Consider the following 17,543-nt stretch of genomic DNA (forward strand, 5'->3'; position numbering starts at 1 on the left):
TGCCAGCCACTGAACCAAGGATTCAAGTTTTACTAGATAACAAGTCTTGGTCAATGAGGAGTTTTTTATTGCTTACAAAAATCAAGAGAATATTAAAAAATGCTTTAGTATTTTCTTCGTGCACACACGTTTACACTTTGGGTCAGTCAAACCGCAAACGCAATGTCATCCTTACCTACTACGTGCTACCTCAGTTTATATTATGGACAGAAAAATGCCAATACTATTAGCAAAACGAAAAATTGCTTTTGAAGATACACCAGCACGAACGGTGAGGTGAATAACAAATTAACAAAGACGGTACAGTATACCTAAACTTTCCACTTATTTAATATACACTGAACACAAGGCTGCTATCTCGTTCAATGATTTCTGGTTGACACACTTTCAGCCATGTTTCTTGTTTGACTTGTAATGAATGCACATAATGGTGTGGAACTAAGAGAAAGAGGGATGCCACTCTACTAATGCGATTCCTCGATCCCATTTGAGGACGATTCAGTGAAAATACACAATACCCATATAGTGCTCTAAACGATATATTTGTTAATATACATATTTTTTTTGTTGTATGTACAGCTACTTGAGGATCACAAGCCTGAACAATAATGACCAATCACAACATAAAGCATGAAATATATATTCCACGCTTATGTCTGTTAAGTATTGCAGCGATCCAACTCAGTGGTCTTCCCTTCGAACAGCATTTGGATCGGAGATCATGTCCATCATCATTTTCTCAGGTGAATACTCCCAACTTGCGAATGTCTTTAAGTCAACCTACAAAATAGAATGATAACAAAATGTTATTGCTGTTCTTTGATTTATCAAAAGTTAATATTTGTAACAACTAGTCAGATACATTTCTTCTTTGCTCAGTGAAAAGTTCTTCTCTCTTCTTGTAAGAGTTCTGCACTTCCTTTCCTACTTTCCCACCAAGTCCCTAAACTTCAACTTCAGAAATCAGACCCTCAACAGGTAGGAAACCCTGAAACATAAGCCAACAACTCAGAAATATGGAGACAAGTGCAGTATGTTATTGGTGAATGGCCATGATACTTTTAACCAAAACTCTCAAATGTTTCTAAAGTTTTTAACACCAGCCAAATATTGAATGCATTATCATGACAGGAAATATCACAGCATGCCCAGCCTGGAAGAGTTCACTGGAAAATTACAGTCCTTTTATATAACGATGGCTGAAATATGTTTTTGATCCCTAATATATATCCAATTTTGCGTTTGATCCCTTATAAATTTTTTTTTCGCATTGATATTTGAAAAATTTTATTTTAGATTTTGTCGTTAGTTAAGTAATGATGTGTTTGTTAAATATTTGATAACCCGATTTGTGGCGACTCAAAAACCGCCAACATTTGTTTCAAAATCAAATTTAAATTTTCTAGTGGTTAAAAGCTGCTAGAATCAATTAAAGTAAACAATAAATAAATCAATCATTGAGAAGGAGAAAGCAAGGTCAAACGTGCCGTCGAAGAACGGGAGGTTGTTTAGTTCTCTTATATCCCGCTTTCAAATCCACCACCTCAACCGAGAATCAACTTGGATCGCCATGAGCAACTTCGTATGTAGTAGAACTGTACTGCACTACATAGCATTGGATGGAGGCGGAAGCAGCAGAAGAAGACTTCCCTTCACCGGAGGAACCTCATTGCCAGCACTGCTCCATCTGCGACCATCCCAGTCGCGTTTGTCTCTGCCACGCGCTTCCACTTCCTTCAATCCAAACCGTGGCACCCAAATCCTCATCGTCCAACACCCCTACGAGGCTCCCCACAAGTCCCTCCTCTGCACCTCCTCCCTCACCGCCCGCCACCTCTCCCCCCTCCTCGACCGCTTTCCCCTAGCCATCTTCCTCTTCCCCTCATTCGCCTCCACTCTCCACATCTCCTCCCTCGGCCCCTCCTCCGGCCACGTCCTCATTGCCTTCGACGCCACGTGGCAGAACGCGAGGGAAATGGTGAGCACCATCGAGGAGTTCCTTTCTAAATTTGCAATTAGGGTTTGTTTGGGCGTCGATGAGAGTGCAAGCAGCGGAAGCATTTACGATTCTGAGTTGATTTTAAGGAAGGAACCTTTTTCCGGGTGCATGAGTACCATGGAGGTTGTGGCTAGGTTCAAACATGATTAAAATCAAACACCGAATTCCAATTCCTTTGTCCCAATCCAATTCATGAAATGGGTAAGAAGAAACAAAATGACTTGCAGCAATCCTCCGAAACCAACACCGTTTCAACCCCTTCCAACATTTTCAGCAAGTTCTTTGCCAACATGCCGAAATAGACCACAGCAATGGCCACCGCCTCTCTATTTTCCAATGACAACCCCATTCGAAGAAAACCCACTCTTTCTGACTCAACAAACCGCACTCAGAACCCTAACAATGGTGACCACCTTGTGAACACCGATTCCGGGGAGGAAAAGAAGCGGAAGAGGAACAAGGAAAAAACCCCAACCCTAGCCATCGATACCGTTGTTTCCGTAATCAAAGCTTCAAAGAAATCAGAGAATAAAATGAAGCACGATTCCAACAAAGGAAAAGACCTTAATGTGGATGTATATGCGATTGGGAAGAGGAAAAGAAAAAGGGACAAAGTTGAGAAAGATTAGGGAGAGGAATGTTTTTCAAAATTGAGATCTATTTTGGAAGATGAAGGTTGAAGGGAGAAGAAGGTAGGTGAAGGGCTGGTGGATGACTCGAAAGAGGGTTCTCAATGTTTGATTTATTTATTTTTTTACTTTAATTAATTCTAGCGGTTAAAAACCACAACAAATTTTAAATTTGATTTTGAAACAAATACTGACGGTTTTTGAACTGCCACAAATTGCGTTATCAGGGATCAAACGCAATATTTGGGTATATATTAGGAATCAAAAATATATTTAAGTCTATAATGATTTAAAAAAGGTTTCAAGGCTGCGTACAACATCCCTCCCCCATACCTTCGCATAGCGAAGAGCCTCTGGGCAATGGGGTACGAAGTTTTTTTATAATGATTTAAAAAAGGTTTCCATCAGAAACATACAGGATCAACAATTTCTTATGCATGCATTAATCAGCTTAGGGTTACGAGTTCTATATTCACACAGTCAGTATTTCCAGCAATAGAATTATACCTGATCTGGTAAGAGGGATCCACTCCGATAAGTTTTTTCAATAGCGTGATGGCGAACATTCACTTTTGCAAAATCTTCGTCTATAAATATTCTCATTTCCCGGAGTTCCTCCAAATGCAACTCCAACCGGCTTTGGATGTGGTTGATATACTTTACCAGTAGGATGCAAGTGGCTATAAACAAAATTCTTTTCCTTACCTGTCAGTAGTAGCATACATGATTGATTTCAGGGTTTCAAAAAATCCAATCTAAGCCCCACAAGAAGAGATAAAACAGGAAAAGGAACATTGTTACCTCTACTACCTACCAGTAGGTGGAAACACATGAAACACTGGGCCAATAGAATATAAACATCCAGAGTTTCCATAGAAGATATCTTTATTTTCAAGACCTTGATCTGTTAAGGCACCTACAACCCATTTCCTATCAATGGAATTTCCCTCATGGGCATCTCCTGAACTTGCAGCTATCAAAATTAACAAAGGACCTCTGTAACCTTCAACATGAGACCAAAATCTGCCAAGGCCTCTTCCATGAGTGGATGACCTATAATGCAGTAGACGTTCAATGTCAATAAGCACTTCCTTTTCCAACAGGTAAGTCTCAAACAAGATTATGAATGTTGCAGTTCAAGCAACATATCTTCTCTATGTCAATAGACAAAAAATTAGGAAAGCATAACTTTCCCCTAATTTTAACAACAAAAAAAATGAAAAGAAAATTGACCAGTGTCCAAGAGACCAAGACTGTTAAAACACAATTGCATGATGAAGTTATGATTGGAGGGATCAGAAATGCAAACCAATAAACAAAGTTATGAATGTTGCAATTCAAACAACATATTTACTCATGTCAATAGACAAAAAAAATAGGAAAACATCATAATAGACAACCATCAAACCTTTTTGCCTCATTTTAACAAAAAAAGAATAAAGAAAATAGACAAGTGTCCAAGACTATTTAAAGCACAAATGCACAATAGCATTATGAAGCTATCTATTATTGAGAGTCAGAGATGCAAACCGATAAAGAAGGTTATCATCCATTCCACCTCCATTGCTTATAAATGCTCTAGAAATCTCTTCCTTTACTGTACTTTTCTGTGTTATAGAAATTGCCCATGCTCTTCCTTGGGTCAAAATATAATCATATGCAGCTGTTGATGAAATATCTCCACCAGAGGAGGAATTAGAGGATGGCAATTCAACCTGCCATTCATCAAGGGATTATTTGATCTTACAGCACCTAAAAAGGTGAATTTGGGGAATTGGTTTTCTATAATGGCAAGCATAAATAAGAAAGCATAAAGTTTAAGGTTGAAAGGACTTCAAAACAATTATCATTCCCAACTAATAAATAACAACAATCTCAATAAGGAAATCTAGCAGTGGTTTGAAAAGGTCACTAACATCCAAAGGAATGTTCAAGCAAAGATCATTGGTCAATTATAGAATGCCACACTGATGGACTATAGAAGATAGCAAACAATTTCTTGGGAGCTCTTTTTTGGTAAAATGAAGCAGCCTTCCTTCATGTTTCAATCATAAAGGGAAAAAGACTCAATCATAGATTACAAGGTGAGTGTTGTATGTTTGAAAAACACATTTGAAAGTAGTTTCAGATCACAACAATTTCAGCATGAAGATCAAGGCGAAAGAAACAAAAAACATGACAGGCAGAATTAGATCACAAGCAACTGAGCATAGTTATATGAATCACATTTCAACTAAGAATGTAATCAACCAAGAACGGCAGCTACTAATCATGTCACGTATAGAGTAAAGAAATCAACAAAACTTAACCTAAAGTGGTCGTTAAAAAACAAGAAACCATGATGAGCACTGAAGCCATTGATTATAAGCACACAAATTACCCCATCAGATGCTGCCATTTGAAGTCTAGCATGAAAATACTGTCTCAAGCAATCCGGGAGGCACGGCACAGTACTCATAACCCATGTAACAAACTTCACTGCAGGAAGCTGAACTTCGAAACTCGAGATATCACAGTCCCACACATTCAAACCACCATCAACCTCACCACACGATTCAGATCCGGTAAGCTAAATTCCCTTCCCCCTTCAACTTTCTAGAACCACCTCACGACATAACCCAACACAGGGCAAGAAGCAGAAACACGTGGCTAGGAAGAAGGTTCCCGTTGATCTTGCAATCATCATCCCCTGATTCAAACTCCAAATGCAAAGGCAGGTTCGCACTTTGTGAGATAGCGACGAACACTCTCACGAGCATGTTCAGCGAACCCGACGCGGACACCCTAGCACAGCACTTGTTGTAATCCCTCACGAATTCAATCCAATTTATTCCTTCTTTGTTAGGCACGAAAAATTGATCAACTAGGGATGATGCTAAGTGATCTAGTAACACCGGAAACGAATCCGGCACGTTGCTTCCGGAAAAAGTACGACCTTCGCGACCGAAACTGAAGCATTGCTGAAAACACCGACCTTCCACGTCATCAAAGAATGAAAAAACTAAAACGATCATCGAGAATGAGAAAGTTGTTCAGCTTTTCGAGTAGTACCTGGATATTTTCTAAGGAAACGGCGTTGGTCTCGGGATTGGCGAGCTTAGAGAATGCTTTCTGAAGCAGTGGAAGAGCTCCGGTGGAGGCTGCGACGGCCTCCGACTCCTTCTGTTCCGCCGAAACTCGGCTCCGACGAAGAGGACGCTCCCATCGCCGGCGTTGCGTCGCGTCGTTATAATTAATCGGATTTAGTTTCTCCAACGTTCTGATAGTTTCTTGTCAAATTAATCCGAAATCTTGATCTCTCGATTTAAATAGCTTGTTTAGGACCGTTGGATACAACCAAAGGTCACCATTATTAGTGTTGATAATATTAATTAGTTCAACTATTAATCTATTCATTTTTTTTTCAATTTAAAGTATAAATATATTCCTTAATTCTTGTACAGTTAATTTTTTGGTTTAATTACTCATTTAGTCTCTATAGTTTTCAAACTTATTCATTATACTTCCGACTTTTTTAGTCCCTATAGTTTATCATTTAATTTTCGATAGATCTCTACTGTTAAAATTATTTAACACCATTAAATTATTGTTACCGGAAAACCCCGTGAGTGTTATATCTCACAGGAAAACCTTGCCGTACACTGTGCCATCAAAATCTTCCTCTTCACATTTCTAGCGTTTGCATGTGTCGGAGAGGTCGACGACGACGCCAATTTTGCAACAGACGTCGACGACGGTGAGGGTGGGGTGAAAGTACATTATCCGTTGCAAAGCGGGGGCCTCCTTGAAGAAAGGGAGTTTCGAGGAAGACGATTGAGAACAATAATTTAACCGTGTCAAACAATTTTAACGGAGGAATCTATTAGAAATTAAATAGTAAACTACAGGATTAAAAAAACCACTTATTAAGTGTAAGGACTAAAATGGATATGTTTAAAAATTATAAGGACTAAATTGGTAATTAAATTATTTTTTTTAGGTTAATAGTGAATTGAAAACTTTCTTAATCCTATTCATATGTGACATAGTGCATCTTAAAATAGGTAGTCCCGCACATCATATACTTATCATTAACAAGAGAACGACGGCGTTCCTTGTACGCAAAGGCGTCGTTTTAAAATATGCCGCCGGCGAAGAGGGGAAAAGCAAAGGCGGAGTCTAAGGTAACAACGCCGTCGGAAAAACCTAATGATTTTCCGTCTTGTATTCAGAGCGTGCCTCCTTCCTCCGTCGCTATAACCATCCACGCCAAACCTGGTGCCAAATCCGCATCTATAACTGGTATTTCTCTAGCTCGCGTTTCTTCGATTTTAGTTAATAAATGCGATTTTAGATTCCTTTTTCTTCTTCTTAATAAATAGATATAAGCGACGAAGCGGTGGGAGTGCAAATTGACGCACCTGCGAGGGATGGCGAAGCAAATGCGGCTCTTCTCGATTACATCAGTTCTGTAAGTTCTGATTTTCGGATTGTTACATTTTCATTCTGTATTTTATTCTGTCGATTACATCATTCTGTAAGTTCGGATTGCAATAATTTGTAGCAAAATAAAATGGCGTTGTTTCAAAAAAAGAAAGAAAGAAAAAAAAATGTTCTGTAGCGATTGTTCTGGTGGTGTCAGGTTTTGGGTGTGAAACGAAGACAAGTCTCCTTAGGCACTGGTTCTAAGTCACGAGATAAGACGGTGATCGTGGAAGATGTAACTCAGCAATATGTTTTTGACGCTTTGGATAAAGTCTCGAAGCAGCATTGATGGCAAAAATAAAAACGAGTTTTTCTTGCTGCTTGCTTTCTCCAGAATAAGTGCAGCCAGAATATAATGCTCTTGCAGTGTTGCAGTGTAGAGCGGTGTATTTTGACCTGTTAGTTCGTATTGCAGTGTATATTTTGATAATTTCATGTAGATTTATGCTGGCTAGTGGTTATATCTGTCATTTGATAAATGTTAACTTTATGTGGATTGAGTATCATATGACTTATAATCCATTTCTTAAGATTTTATATTTATAGTTCTAATTGTGTACCAATTATGTTAGTTGTCCATCAATGGACGTGGCTCATTTGGCGTGACTTTGCAGGAATAGTTAGGGGTTTGATCTCCATAGCACACATCATTGGAGAGGAAGGAGGAGTCTTAACTCTTAAGTGTGATAAAGTCAGAATAGAATTATCTACAAAGAATAATTTATTTCTTTTGTTGATTTTCGTTTGGTTTAGAGTTTTACCGAATTAATTTTGAATTGTTGAATGTAATTGAAAGATATGTTTAAATTAATTTAAGTCATATATTTGCATTAGTGCCAGGATTAATTTTTCAAATAAATAAGACATTTGTGCTGCGAAATACATTGCGTATAATTATCACATTATATTTTTTTTTTCTCAATTTGCGCGTGTAGCTGTAACGAGTTTGACTGAAAACTTATATGCTTATGGATGGACACAACTATATGAGTAATTTGTCCAGCGTTTAGTAACAGTGATAGATCAATAATATTACGAGAGGGCTTATAAAATAATAATAATAATAATAATAATAATAATAATAATAATAACACGAGAGGAGAATGATAACATTAACAGGGATAGATGATTGAAGAAGAGAAAAAGGATAGAGTATATAAATAGGGATGGTATAAGAAATGAGTGTCTTGTAAAATTTATCTGTTTTTAGTGAGAGGTGTTTGTATTGGAAGACGAGGTTGTGGCATACGATTCATTGACACAATTCCACCCCTAACCACACACACGAGGCTTGATCAGTCACTCTCTCTCTCTTCCTCCTTTGCATTTGGGTTCCATTTTCTCTCTGATGTCCTTTTCTCTTTCTAAATTCTATGGAATTCCTCCTAAGAAGCTAAGCTCAGAAGGTCCTGCTCTAAGGTACAATTTATTGATTCTATTTCTCACCAAAATAAAAAAAATGTATTAATCCCTTTATCTAATTTGCCTTAATCAACTCAGACCTGCAACATTTTGGCTTTTCAATTCGTTAAATTTTGATACCCATCTCAGATAAACAATTGCTCATTAATATAGTTTTGATTCCAAAAGTTTGAAATCGTATATTCACAGCATAGATGAGTTTGATGGAAACAGAAAGCTCAGAAGAGGGTGCAGGCCTTCTAGAGCCTCCTGATCCTAACGTTCTTGAAATCGATCCTACTAATCGCTACATGAGGGTATGTAATTGTGTGTTCCATTTTCCCTTTTTTGTTTTTCTAACATAAAACTTAACCATGCATTAAAGTGATTTTTTTTCTTTTTTTCATAACAGTATAACGAAGTTATTGGCCAAGGAGCTTTCAAGACTGTGTATCCATTGTTTTTGGCTTCTTAGCAATGTGTTTCTTTATTATTTTAGTTTTTATTGTAGTGCTTCACTAGTAATTTTATTCTTTTACTTCAAGGTTTACATGTTTTTGTATGTAAAATTGAAAAGGCATTTGAAATGCCCTGCTCAGTTTTAGAACATAACACATAGCATTTTGTGGTTCATGGTTTTCATTAAGAATTTTTATTGTTTGAAGATATACATTTTTTTTCCTTTATCTATGGTTAATTAGTTACAAGGCGTTTGATGAAATCATTGGACTTGAAGTTGCATGGAGCCAAGTTCAGATTGATGAGGTATTGCAGACACCAGGTGGCTTAGAGAGGCTTTACTCAGAAGTGCATCTATTGAAGTCACTAAAGCACGACAGCATAGTAACTTTCTACAATTCCTGGATTGATGACAAGCACAGAACTCTTAACTTGATTACCGAGTTGTTCACCTCAGGGAGCCTCAGAAAGTTTGTTCACTATCCCTTATAAATTGTTTTTCATTTGTTTTTCCCTTTTTGTTATGAGATCAGCCTTTTGGTTAGTGGATTTGATGTATGATTTAGGTATAGTAAGAAACACAAGAAGGTTGACATAAAGGCCGTTAAAGGATGGGCAAAGCAGATTTTAATGGGTTTAAACTATCTCCACAGTCACAACCCACCTATTATACATAGGGACCTGAAGTGTGATAATATATTTATTAATGGTCACCGAGGAGAAGTTAAAATTGGCGATCTAGGGTTGGCAACTCTGTTGAAGCAGACTACTGCCAAGAGTGTAATTGGTATGTTCTTCTGTTTTGTTGCATTTTCTTTTTCTGTTAATTTTTTTCATCCTTTGTATTGTTAACCAATAATTTAGTATTTTTTCCATCTGATAGCTGTAATGAAAGAGTACTAGTAGAGGATTTTTTCTGACTTATTTGCCTCATTGCTGTTTGATTTCTACACCAGTTATATTTACACATATGTAATCCTAGTAGGAACCCCGGAGTTCATGGCACCTGAACTGTATGATGAACATTATAATGAATTAGCCGACATATATTCTTTTGGGATGTGCATGCTTGAGTTGGTTACGTCTGAATATCCTTACAGTGAATGTAGAAACTCAGCTCAGATATACAAGAAAGTTTCATCTGTGCGTATTCTTATTGATAATATTCTTTTTCTTTAAGCTATTACTGGGATTCTATGGTCATATATATAATATTTAATACTGCAGGGCATAAAGCCTGCTGCTCTTTCCAAACTCAAGGATCCAGAAGTAAAATCATTTATTGAGAAATGTCTTGTCCCAGCATCTCAAAGATTGTCAGCAAAGGAGCTTCTGAAGGACAATTTTCTCCAAGTGAATGGTTCATTGAAGAATCGTCGACTTCCATTGCCAGATATTGTTCTCCCTAAATATGGAACCTTCGAAAATCGTTGTCTTATGTCAGAAGGCCCAGCTAGTACACGTATTAGATCCATTTCAATGGATCTTGGTGATGCCACTGAGCTTCCATTGACCACTTTACTTTATAATTCTGTTGATTCTATTGACAATGCATTGCCTTCCCCATGTGTTGAGATACGAAGGTTGAAGGAAGGTGACATATTTTTTCTAAAAGGTGAACAAAATGATGAAAAGTCTGTATCATTAGTTCTCCGCATAGCTGATCAGAATGGTCAGTATAACTTATAGCTCTGATTTCTACTCTTAACAAAACCATGTTTATAATATATTGATAGAAAGTTAAGTTATCTGGAAACAAAATGCAGGGCGGGCAAGAAATATCCATTTCATATTCTACATCAACAGTGATACTGCCATCTCAGTTTCAAGTGAAATGGTTGAACAACTTGAACTTGCTGAGCAGAATGTTAAATTTATAGCAGAGTTAATTGATTTGCTATTGACAACTTTGCTTCCTGATTGGAAACCTTGTGTAGCAATTGATCATTTAGTTTCTTCTAATGGTAAACTAACTCATTCAAGTAAACAGAAAGACTCAGAATTAGCAAAATACAGGCAAAGCTCAGAAGATTCTAGCCAAATTGTGGCTGAAATTGTAGGTCTCTCAACCTCGCCTGGAAGACCGGCAGAAGTGGAAAACATTGATAATGTGATTTGCGACAAGTTTGTGTCTCATGCAAACATTGGTCTTCGAAGAGAATTAAAGACAGATGATTTGTATTTTGAGAAACATAGGTCATACGCTTCTGCAACATCTGACTTCAATGATAAGCATTTTTCTACAGTTTCGTTCATGTCTGCTAAATCAGGATTTACAGACTTTGACCTTCCCAAAGTTAATAGTCAATGCTCGCTTGCATCTGAATTCGGGGCAACATTTGATTATAGCAGTTTTCCTTGTGTGGAAAGCAATGGTACGATGAAATTCTCTAGTCATCCCATTAATGCTTCCTGCTTCTTTCAACCTGGGGATGAGTTGAGAATAGAGTTAGAGAGGATTGAGCAACAATATCAGGATGAAATGGAAGATTTATTGAAAAGAAAAAACCATGACATCATGGAGACTAGAAGGAGGCATTCTTAAGCATAAAATATTTACTTTTGTCTTTCTAGTATGTAATAATTACTATTAGTGTCTCATCCTTTCTCAATATCCTTGTAAGTAACAATTGTAAGTAGTTCGTTCTGGATGAAAAAGGTTCACTTATTAGTCATTGTGGCAAGCAATTTCCTTTGCAAAAATCTATTGAAAATTATCCTTAATGTCATGTTAACATTTGACAGAGATGCATGATACGAAAATAACTAGATCTAACCCAACCCAATTGAAGGTGGGGTTGAATCAGGTGATCGTTTCATATGTTCTCGTTACTTAATTGTTTTGCATGGACTCGAAATTTTAATCGGTCGGTACATTCATTTGCAAGCATACCAATAGTAGTTAATTTGTTCGATACCTTGATCAGTTATTGGCCCTAAATATATAATATCTGTTTCTACAATAATATCTTCTTTTTTCTTGTGGTGGAACTGGAACCATTATCTGTTTAAGTGTGCCATTAAAATGTCATGGACAAAGGGACCATAATTTTGGAAATCGAAATTGAATAGTGAATACAACCGAGCAAGGGTGACTTTACCCAAAAGGAAAGAAGAAAAAAATCTAGTATAAAGGTGATTTAATTTAAAGATAATTGCGTCATAGATATATAAGTTGAGGCATGGAATGGGTATGGGATAATTCGGGGGCTGTTTTCTAGATATAGAAACAATATTATGAACATAATCTTTCAAGGATTCAATAATCATGTGCATTTGGGGTTTGGGACTCCATTATTTGTAAAAAACATTTAACTACGGAAGAGGAGGTACTTATGTTTTTTGTTAATTGGTTTGTGATTATTTCAGTTCAATCAATCGTGGACTGACACAATACAATGTACCACAGTTTTATTTTATTTTATTTACAGAATTACAATGCATTTCTTTATCATTGAAAATATTTTTCTTGGCGAAAACCACACAAATTAAAATGAGAAGACTAATGATGAAAGTACTGCAGCATATATAACGGTGGACAAAAAATTATTATATTTATCATTTATGTTCCTCCTAATGTCCTTTTCAGTGGAATCCAATGAAATTCCAATCAGTAGTCATTATCTCAGCAAGGTATCCATAACACTGATGATACTTTTACCTCTAATTATAGTAGAATGTCTTCTAGCAAAGAAGGATACGAGATAAAGATATTTCAACGTGTAAAATTTAAAAAGACAAAACTATATGCAATGACTGGAATACTACTATAACTTTCTTTTCTTTCTAGAGGGAATACTACTATAACTTTTGGAATGTAAATATTTGTTTTACACTGTTTTTTCGGAATGTAAATCATTTGAATTATTCAATAAATTAATCTTAATAAAAAATCATTAATTTATTTTATAAAGAATTAAAGAGGCTGTAAAGTTAGCTTGGTTAACTTGACCCATAAACAGAGAAAAAATGTATTTATTAATTTAAAATACAAAGTTTTCAGTCCATTAAATTTATATCTGACTTCATTTTGAATTTAATATGCTTTAGTTAATCATAATTGAACAACTTAATGAAAAGTTAGAATGCTAAACTCCATAATTATGAGTAAAGAAATCAATTAAAATAATCAATAGTTCAATTATTTTTAGAACATTAATATATATATATATATATATAATGGCTTGAGGTTGAAACCTTTATTTCACTAATTTTCCCAAAAAAATTATGGGGATTGTTTATTACCAATCTTTTTCTATTATTATTTTTAATTTAATGTTTTTTATATTTATTTTTCTTTCGTAAGACTTTTTTTTATATTTTAATTAAGTCACTTGTGTTTTGGTTATATTCAAAAAATAATATTTAATTGTTTGTATTCCTATTTTAATTATTTCAACAAATAAATGTTATTTTCATTTTGGAAGTGTCTTATAAAAAAATTGTTTTATTTTTATTATTAACTTTAGAATGTAATGAAGACATCTAATAGAAATAAAAGAGAAGTTAAATGTTCTCCTTAATGCCGTAAAAAATGTTATCCTTAATATGATACGAAATAGTAACACTTATCACAGCCAATTTAGAGCGTTTTGTATTCGATATTAACTCTTGAACTCGGTTGAGTGTTTTTATTCCAAATAATTGTTTCATATATATAATTAACAGTACTACTCAAACATAAAGATTTTCAATTTTTTTTTAACATATGTTTGTATTTGTTTTCAATGAAAAAAAGTCCAGTGTAGTAGTATACAACACAGCACACCACATACGGAAGATACAAAATAAAACCCTTCTTGAAAATTTAGATCAATTATTGAACTGAAATACTAGTAAGTAGTAATTCACATATATAATTACCTAAAAAAAACTAATATATTTGATAGCCAAGAAGAAGAAAAAAATATAAAAGAATGTAACACAAACCACATAATTATGAGATAACCATATAACCATACCCCGAATTCAGTGACATTAGATACTTGCTTGCTTGAATAAAGGTGATTTCAACGGAGTTGATATTTAGTGTTAATCTCCTCTACTTGTTCCAATGACTATTTGATGTGATTGAGCACTTACATAATTAAGCTTAAAATTAATTGTCCATTGCATAAAAATAAAGAAAAGAACGAAGTTCTAATTCGTTTGAACTTGAAAGGAAAGTGATTATACTTGTTATTCTACTTGATACTTCGAGGTACACAATAATTCACGTTAACTCTTCTTGTCAATTCCGATACACATTAACTCTTTATGTTAATCCTAATATAGGTGATTTTTGGTCCTTATTAACCAGGCTTTTCAATCAAAAGGTTATATATAATCTCTTAATATTTGAATATATTATTATTTCTTTATCTATTAGTAGATATTCAATTATCTATGAGACTAATTATTATCTTTAACTTTTATCCGTAAGGATTTTAAGATCCCTATACCCGCAACTCAATTCTACTTACATACGATACTTTCTCATATACTCGAGTGTCCGAGTGTTCTTTTATTTTGTATGTCCTCCTTCCTCCTAATAAATGCACTCTCACTCTGACATTGGTCAGAATTTTGGTCAGGACAGGAAGCTTGCAGAATATACACTGATTTAAAGAATACTTGTAGAAGAAATTATAATACAACAAATTCATTCATGTGTAATAACGCCACGGTATAATACTAGAAATTTTCTTTCATATAATATACATCAGAACGTTGGTATGGAAACTCTGCAGCTTTGATCATTCATCACTGTCTATATTAATAATAACTGATTTACACTTCAAAAGTGCCCCAAAAAATAGAGATTAAACATACATTATCTCCTTCAAAGAAATGCAGCTAATAGATCATACCCAATTACATCCCCAGAATCAAAATAAAATGTCATCATCAAACTTCCTCATGCCCCAACGTACATTAATTAGTTAACTAATTTGCTTCAAAAGAAATTTAAAATAAAAACCCAAAAAGTCACCTTTAGGGTGATCTCAAACTTTGTAGGCCAATGTCATTGTGTTTCTTTGAAGGAGAGGAGAACGGTATGTGTATCCTCTTTGGCAAGAACCCAAAAAAGTGACCAGTGTGCTGAGATTTGGGTTTCAACTTGAAGACGTTGGTGGTTCTTGATCCATGGCCGTGCCCCAATATGCATAGAAACAAGATCAGCAAGAGCAATAGAGTTTTATGTCTCCTACTACGTAGAGCTAGCATTATGTAACAAAGTGGTGAAGAATGAAGACTGGAGATGAAGTTTTTGGGAGTGACTATAACTATGTTTTGAGGAAAATGAGGTGGAAATGGCATGAAACGTGGGCAATTAAATGCAAAACTTTGATTGTCAGAGAAGAGCCGGTTGGGTTTGTTTGTGAGTTCATGTGGGGTTGTAATTTGGCAGAGGAAAAAAAAAGCAGTGGGGGAAGAATAAAAGAGGTTCGGTCAAAGGAATTCGGATGCTTCTTCAAATGTTGGAAGCAGAAAGTCGGAAAGCCTTTTTGGGACAGGCCCTTATGGGATAAAGTAATTATTATATTCAAAAGAAAGAAAAAAGGGTTATAGAAAAAATTGTATTTATGAAAAGGAAAAGAAAAAGAAAGGGGGTTGTATTAAGTATTAACATTATCACATTATTATGTCATCTATTTTGTGGTTAGGTGAATGTTTTGGAATCACTACGTATTAATGGCGAGGCCAAGTAACTAGGAACAGTTTTAAACCCTCTGAATGCAGGAAAAAAGAACTTGTCCATACGCCAATGATCGTGCTTTTTGTATTTGAAGCTCTCAACCCATTCCCCTAATTAAAGGGGCTCATGCATTGCCTTGTCATTGTGCACCTACAGTAAGTAAACTACTACCAACTTTACGTACATTCTGATTCTGACCTCAACGTTTCTCCATCCCCTTTCCTGCTGCTACGATCGTCATTCGTCACCAATAGCTACGGTTCCTATTTCATTACTACATTTTATTTTCACATTTGTTTCCCAGAAAATTCATTCTTTAATATTATTAAGACCTTTCACTTGAATAAAATTACTTTGTACCAAATAGATGAAATCTGATTAACTAACGGTCTCAAATTCAAATCTCTTTGGCTTAAAAAGATAGCAACTAATATGTATCTATAAAATAAATAATTATCATTCATAATAATCTTAATTGACAGGAACAAAATTAGAGGATATACACGGAGCACCAAAAAAGCTATTTTGGAAGACTTCTGAAGTCTGCATAAACAGTTTTTAACATTCAGAGAGTACTCTTTTCAACATACATTATCTGAAGTCTGAACGTGAGTTTGCCAGTGATTTAACAAATAAAAAGGACAAGAAAAGTGTATTGTCAAACCCCAAGCGGATAATAATTAAATGTAATGTCAGAGCTTAGAGGTGGACCATATCTAAGCTCAGCCCTTCATTAAAAGCTACTGTGGAAGCCTTGGGGCTCACTGCCTCAATATTCTTTGCCTGTCCCCAGCAACACATGCAAATTGCAAAGCATTTCATCTCTGCTCTTTTTTTTTATTATATTTTTTTGCTTTTTTTTTATTTGTTGAGGGGGCAGAATCTTCCCTTGATCGTAATGCAGATTTCAATCTGTCTAATAAAGTTTTGTATGAAAATTAAAATTTGTCTTCATTATTCAGATGCACACTTTAAATTGTATATATGTTTAAATTCTTTATACAACATCTAATATATATGTGTATCTGACGCATTATTACACACAATTAAGAATATTTAAGTGTCTCTAATTTTCTTGGTTGAGCAGTCACCGTTTATGACACATGACTCTGCCATGTTTGACAATATTACAATTTTCTCACCAGACCACCTTTCTTCCCATGACATCAAAGGAGTTAAAGTTTAATTGCCATAGAAGACCAAATTGAAGTTGGTCTTCAAAGAAACAGTTGTGACTCCATGTGACCATATAACATTGGCCACATATCACAGATTAAGATTTTCGGATGTTATTCAATTGACCCTTAGAACCAATCCAGCAATCATAGACTTGTATTTAACTAGAACCAAATAGCAAACTGAAGTTAATTTGAGGGTCCTACACTCCTCGTTGAAAGTTGAAAAAGAACATTAAAAATAGACAAGGACGATCGTGGGGAAGTATGCACTGCCACGTCCCTAGACTTTGTATTTAACTAGCCACACGTCAACAAAAAAAAAAAAAAAAAAAGTCTCCTTTGAGACCCACTGATTTGATGCCATGATCTATAAAGATTAAACCCCACCAAGTTGCAACACTACCTATGAAAATTATAATGTGCTGCATCACATTTTCCCTTTCCTTTAGCTTTCATGATTCATGGAATAGTAAGTTTTCAAGGGAAAAAGTTTCAGACCCTCATCTACCTTGACAAAGGAACTATGCCAAAGGGTCAAGGTGGCTATAAGATCATTAAGACGGTTAGAAATTAAACATAACCATACCAGAAGAAAAAAAAGTGTTATTGAATTGCCTGATGAACGGTATGATTGTGACTTAGTTTAATTTCTCGCCACTCTGCATTTATTAATTTGTGTGGTACTTCGCTTTAGTTATTGAGTGGGAAGCATCTTAATTTAATCAGATTTATTG

General features: G+C 35.3%; 2 protein-coding genes and 1 pseudogene across 4 annotated transcripts; 2 read left to right on the forward strand and 1 right to left on the reverse strand.

The window, feature by feature from the left end:
• Nucleotides 1-194: 194 nt before the first annotated feature.
• On the reverse strand, nucleotides 195-5,894 carry LOC114415761 (annotated as a pseudogene).
• Nucleotides 311-7,651, forward strand: LOC114415762 (UPF0235 protein C15orf40 homolog). Its single transcript, XM_028380600.1, has 4 exons — nucleotides 311-743; nucleotides 6,672-6,909; nucleotides 6,990-7,078; nucleotides 7,250-7,651. The coding sequence occupies exons 2-4, from the start codon at nucleotides 6,750-6,752 to the stop codon at nucleotides 7,379-7,381; spliced, it is 381 nt and encodes a 126-aa protein (XP_028236401.1). The 5' UTR covers nucleotides 311-743; nucleotides 6,672-6,749; the 3' UTR covers nucleotides 7,382-7,651.
• LOC114415759 (probable serine/threonine-protein kinase WNK7) lies at nucleotides 6,990-11,640 on the forward strand. 3 transcript variants are annotated; one of them, XM_028380597.1, is made up of 9 exons: nucleotides 6,990-7,078; nucleotides 7,707-8,511; nucleotides 8,704-8,810; nucleotides 8,906-8,943; nucleotides 9,195-9,422; nucleotides 9,519-9,739; nucleotides 9,938-10,095; nucleotides 10,180-10,624; nucleotides 10,719-11,640. In XM_028380597.1, exons 3-9 carry the CDS (start codon nucleotides 8,709-8,711, stop codon nucleotides 11,495-11,497), a joined length of 1,971 nt encoding a protein of 656 aa, XP_028236398.1. In that variant the 5' UTR covers nucleotides 6,990-7,078; nucleotides 7,707-8,511; nucleotides 8,704-8,708; the 3' UTR covers nucleotides 11,498-11,640. The 3 variants fall into 3 exon arrangements, with proteins under 3 accessions (XP_028236398.1, XP_028236400.1, XP_028236399.1); XM_028380599.1 differs by having other exon boundaries at nucleotides 8,709-8,810; XM_028380598.1 differs by having other exon boundaries at nucleotides 7,707-8,810.
• The last annotated feature ends 5,903 nt before the right edge of the window (nucleotides 11,641-17,543 follow it).

This window comes from Glycine soja, chromosome 6, assembly GCF_004193775.1.
Source record: "Glycine soja cultivar W05 chromosome 6, ASM419377v2, whole genome shotgun sequence".
Classification (NCBI taxonomy): domain Eukaryota; kingdom Viridiplantae; phylum Streptophyta; class Magnoliopsida; order Fabales; family Fabaceae; genus Glycine; species Glycine soja.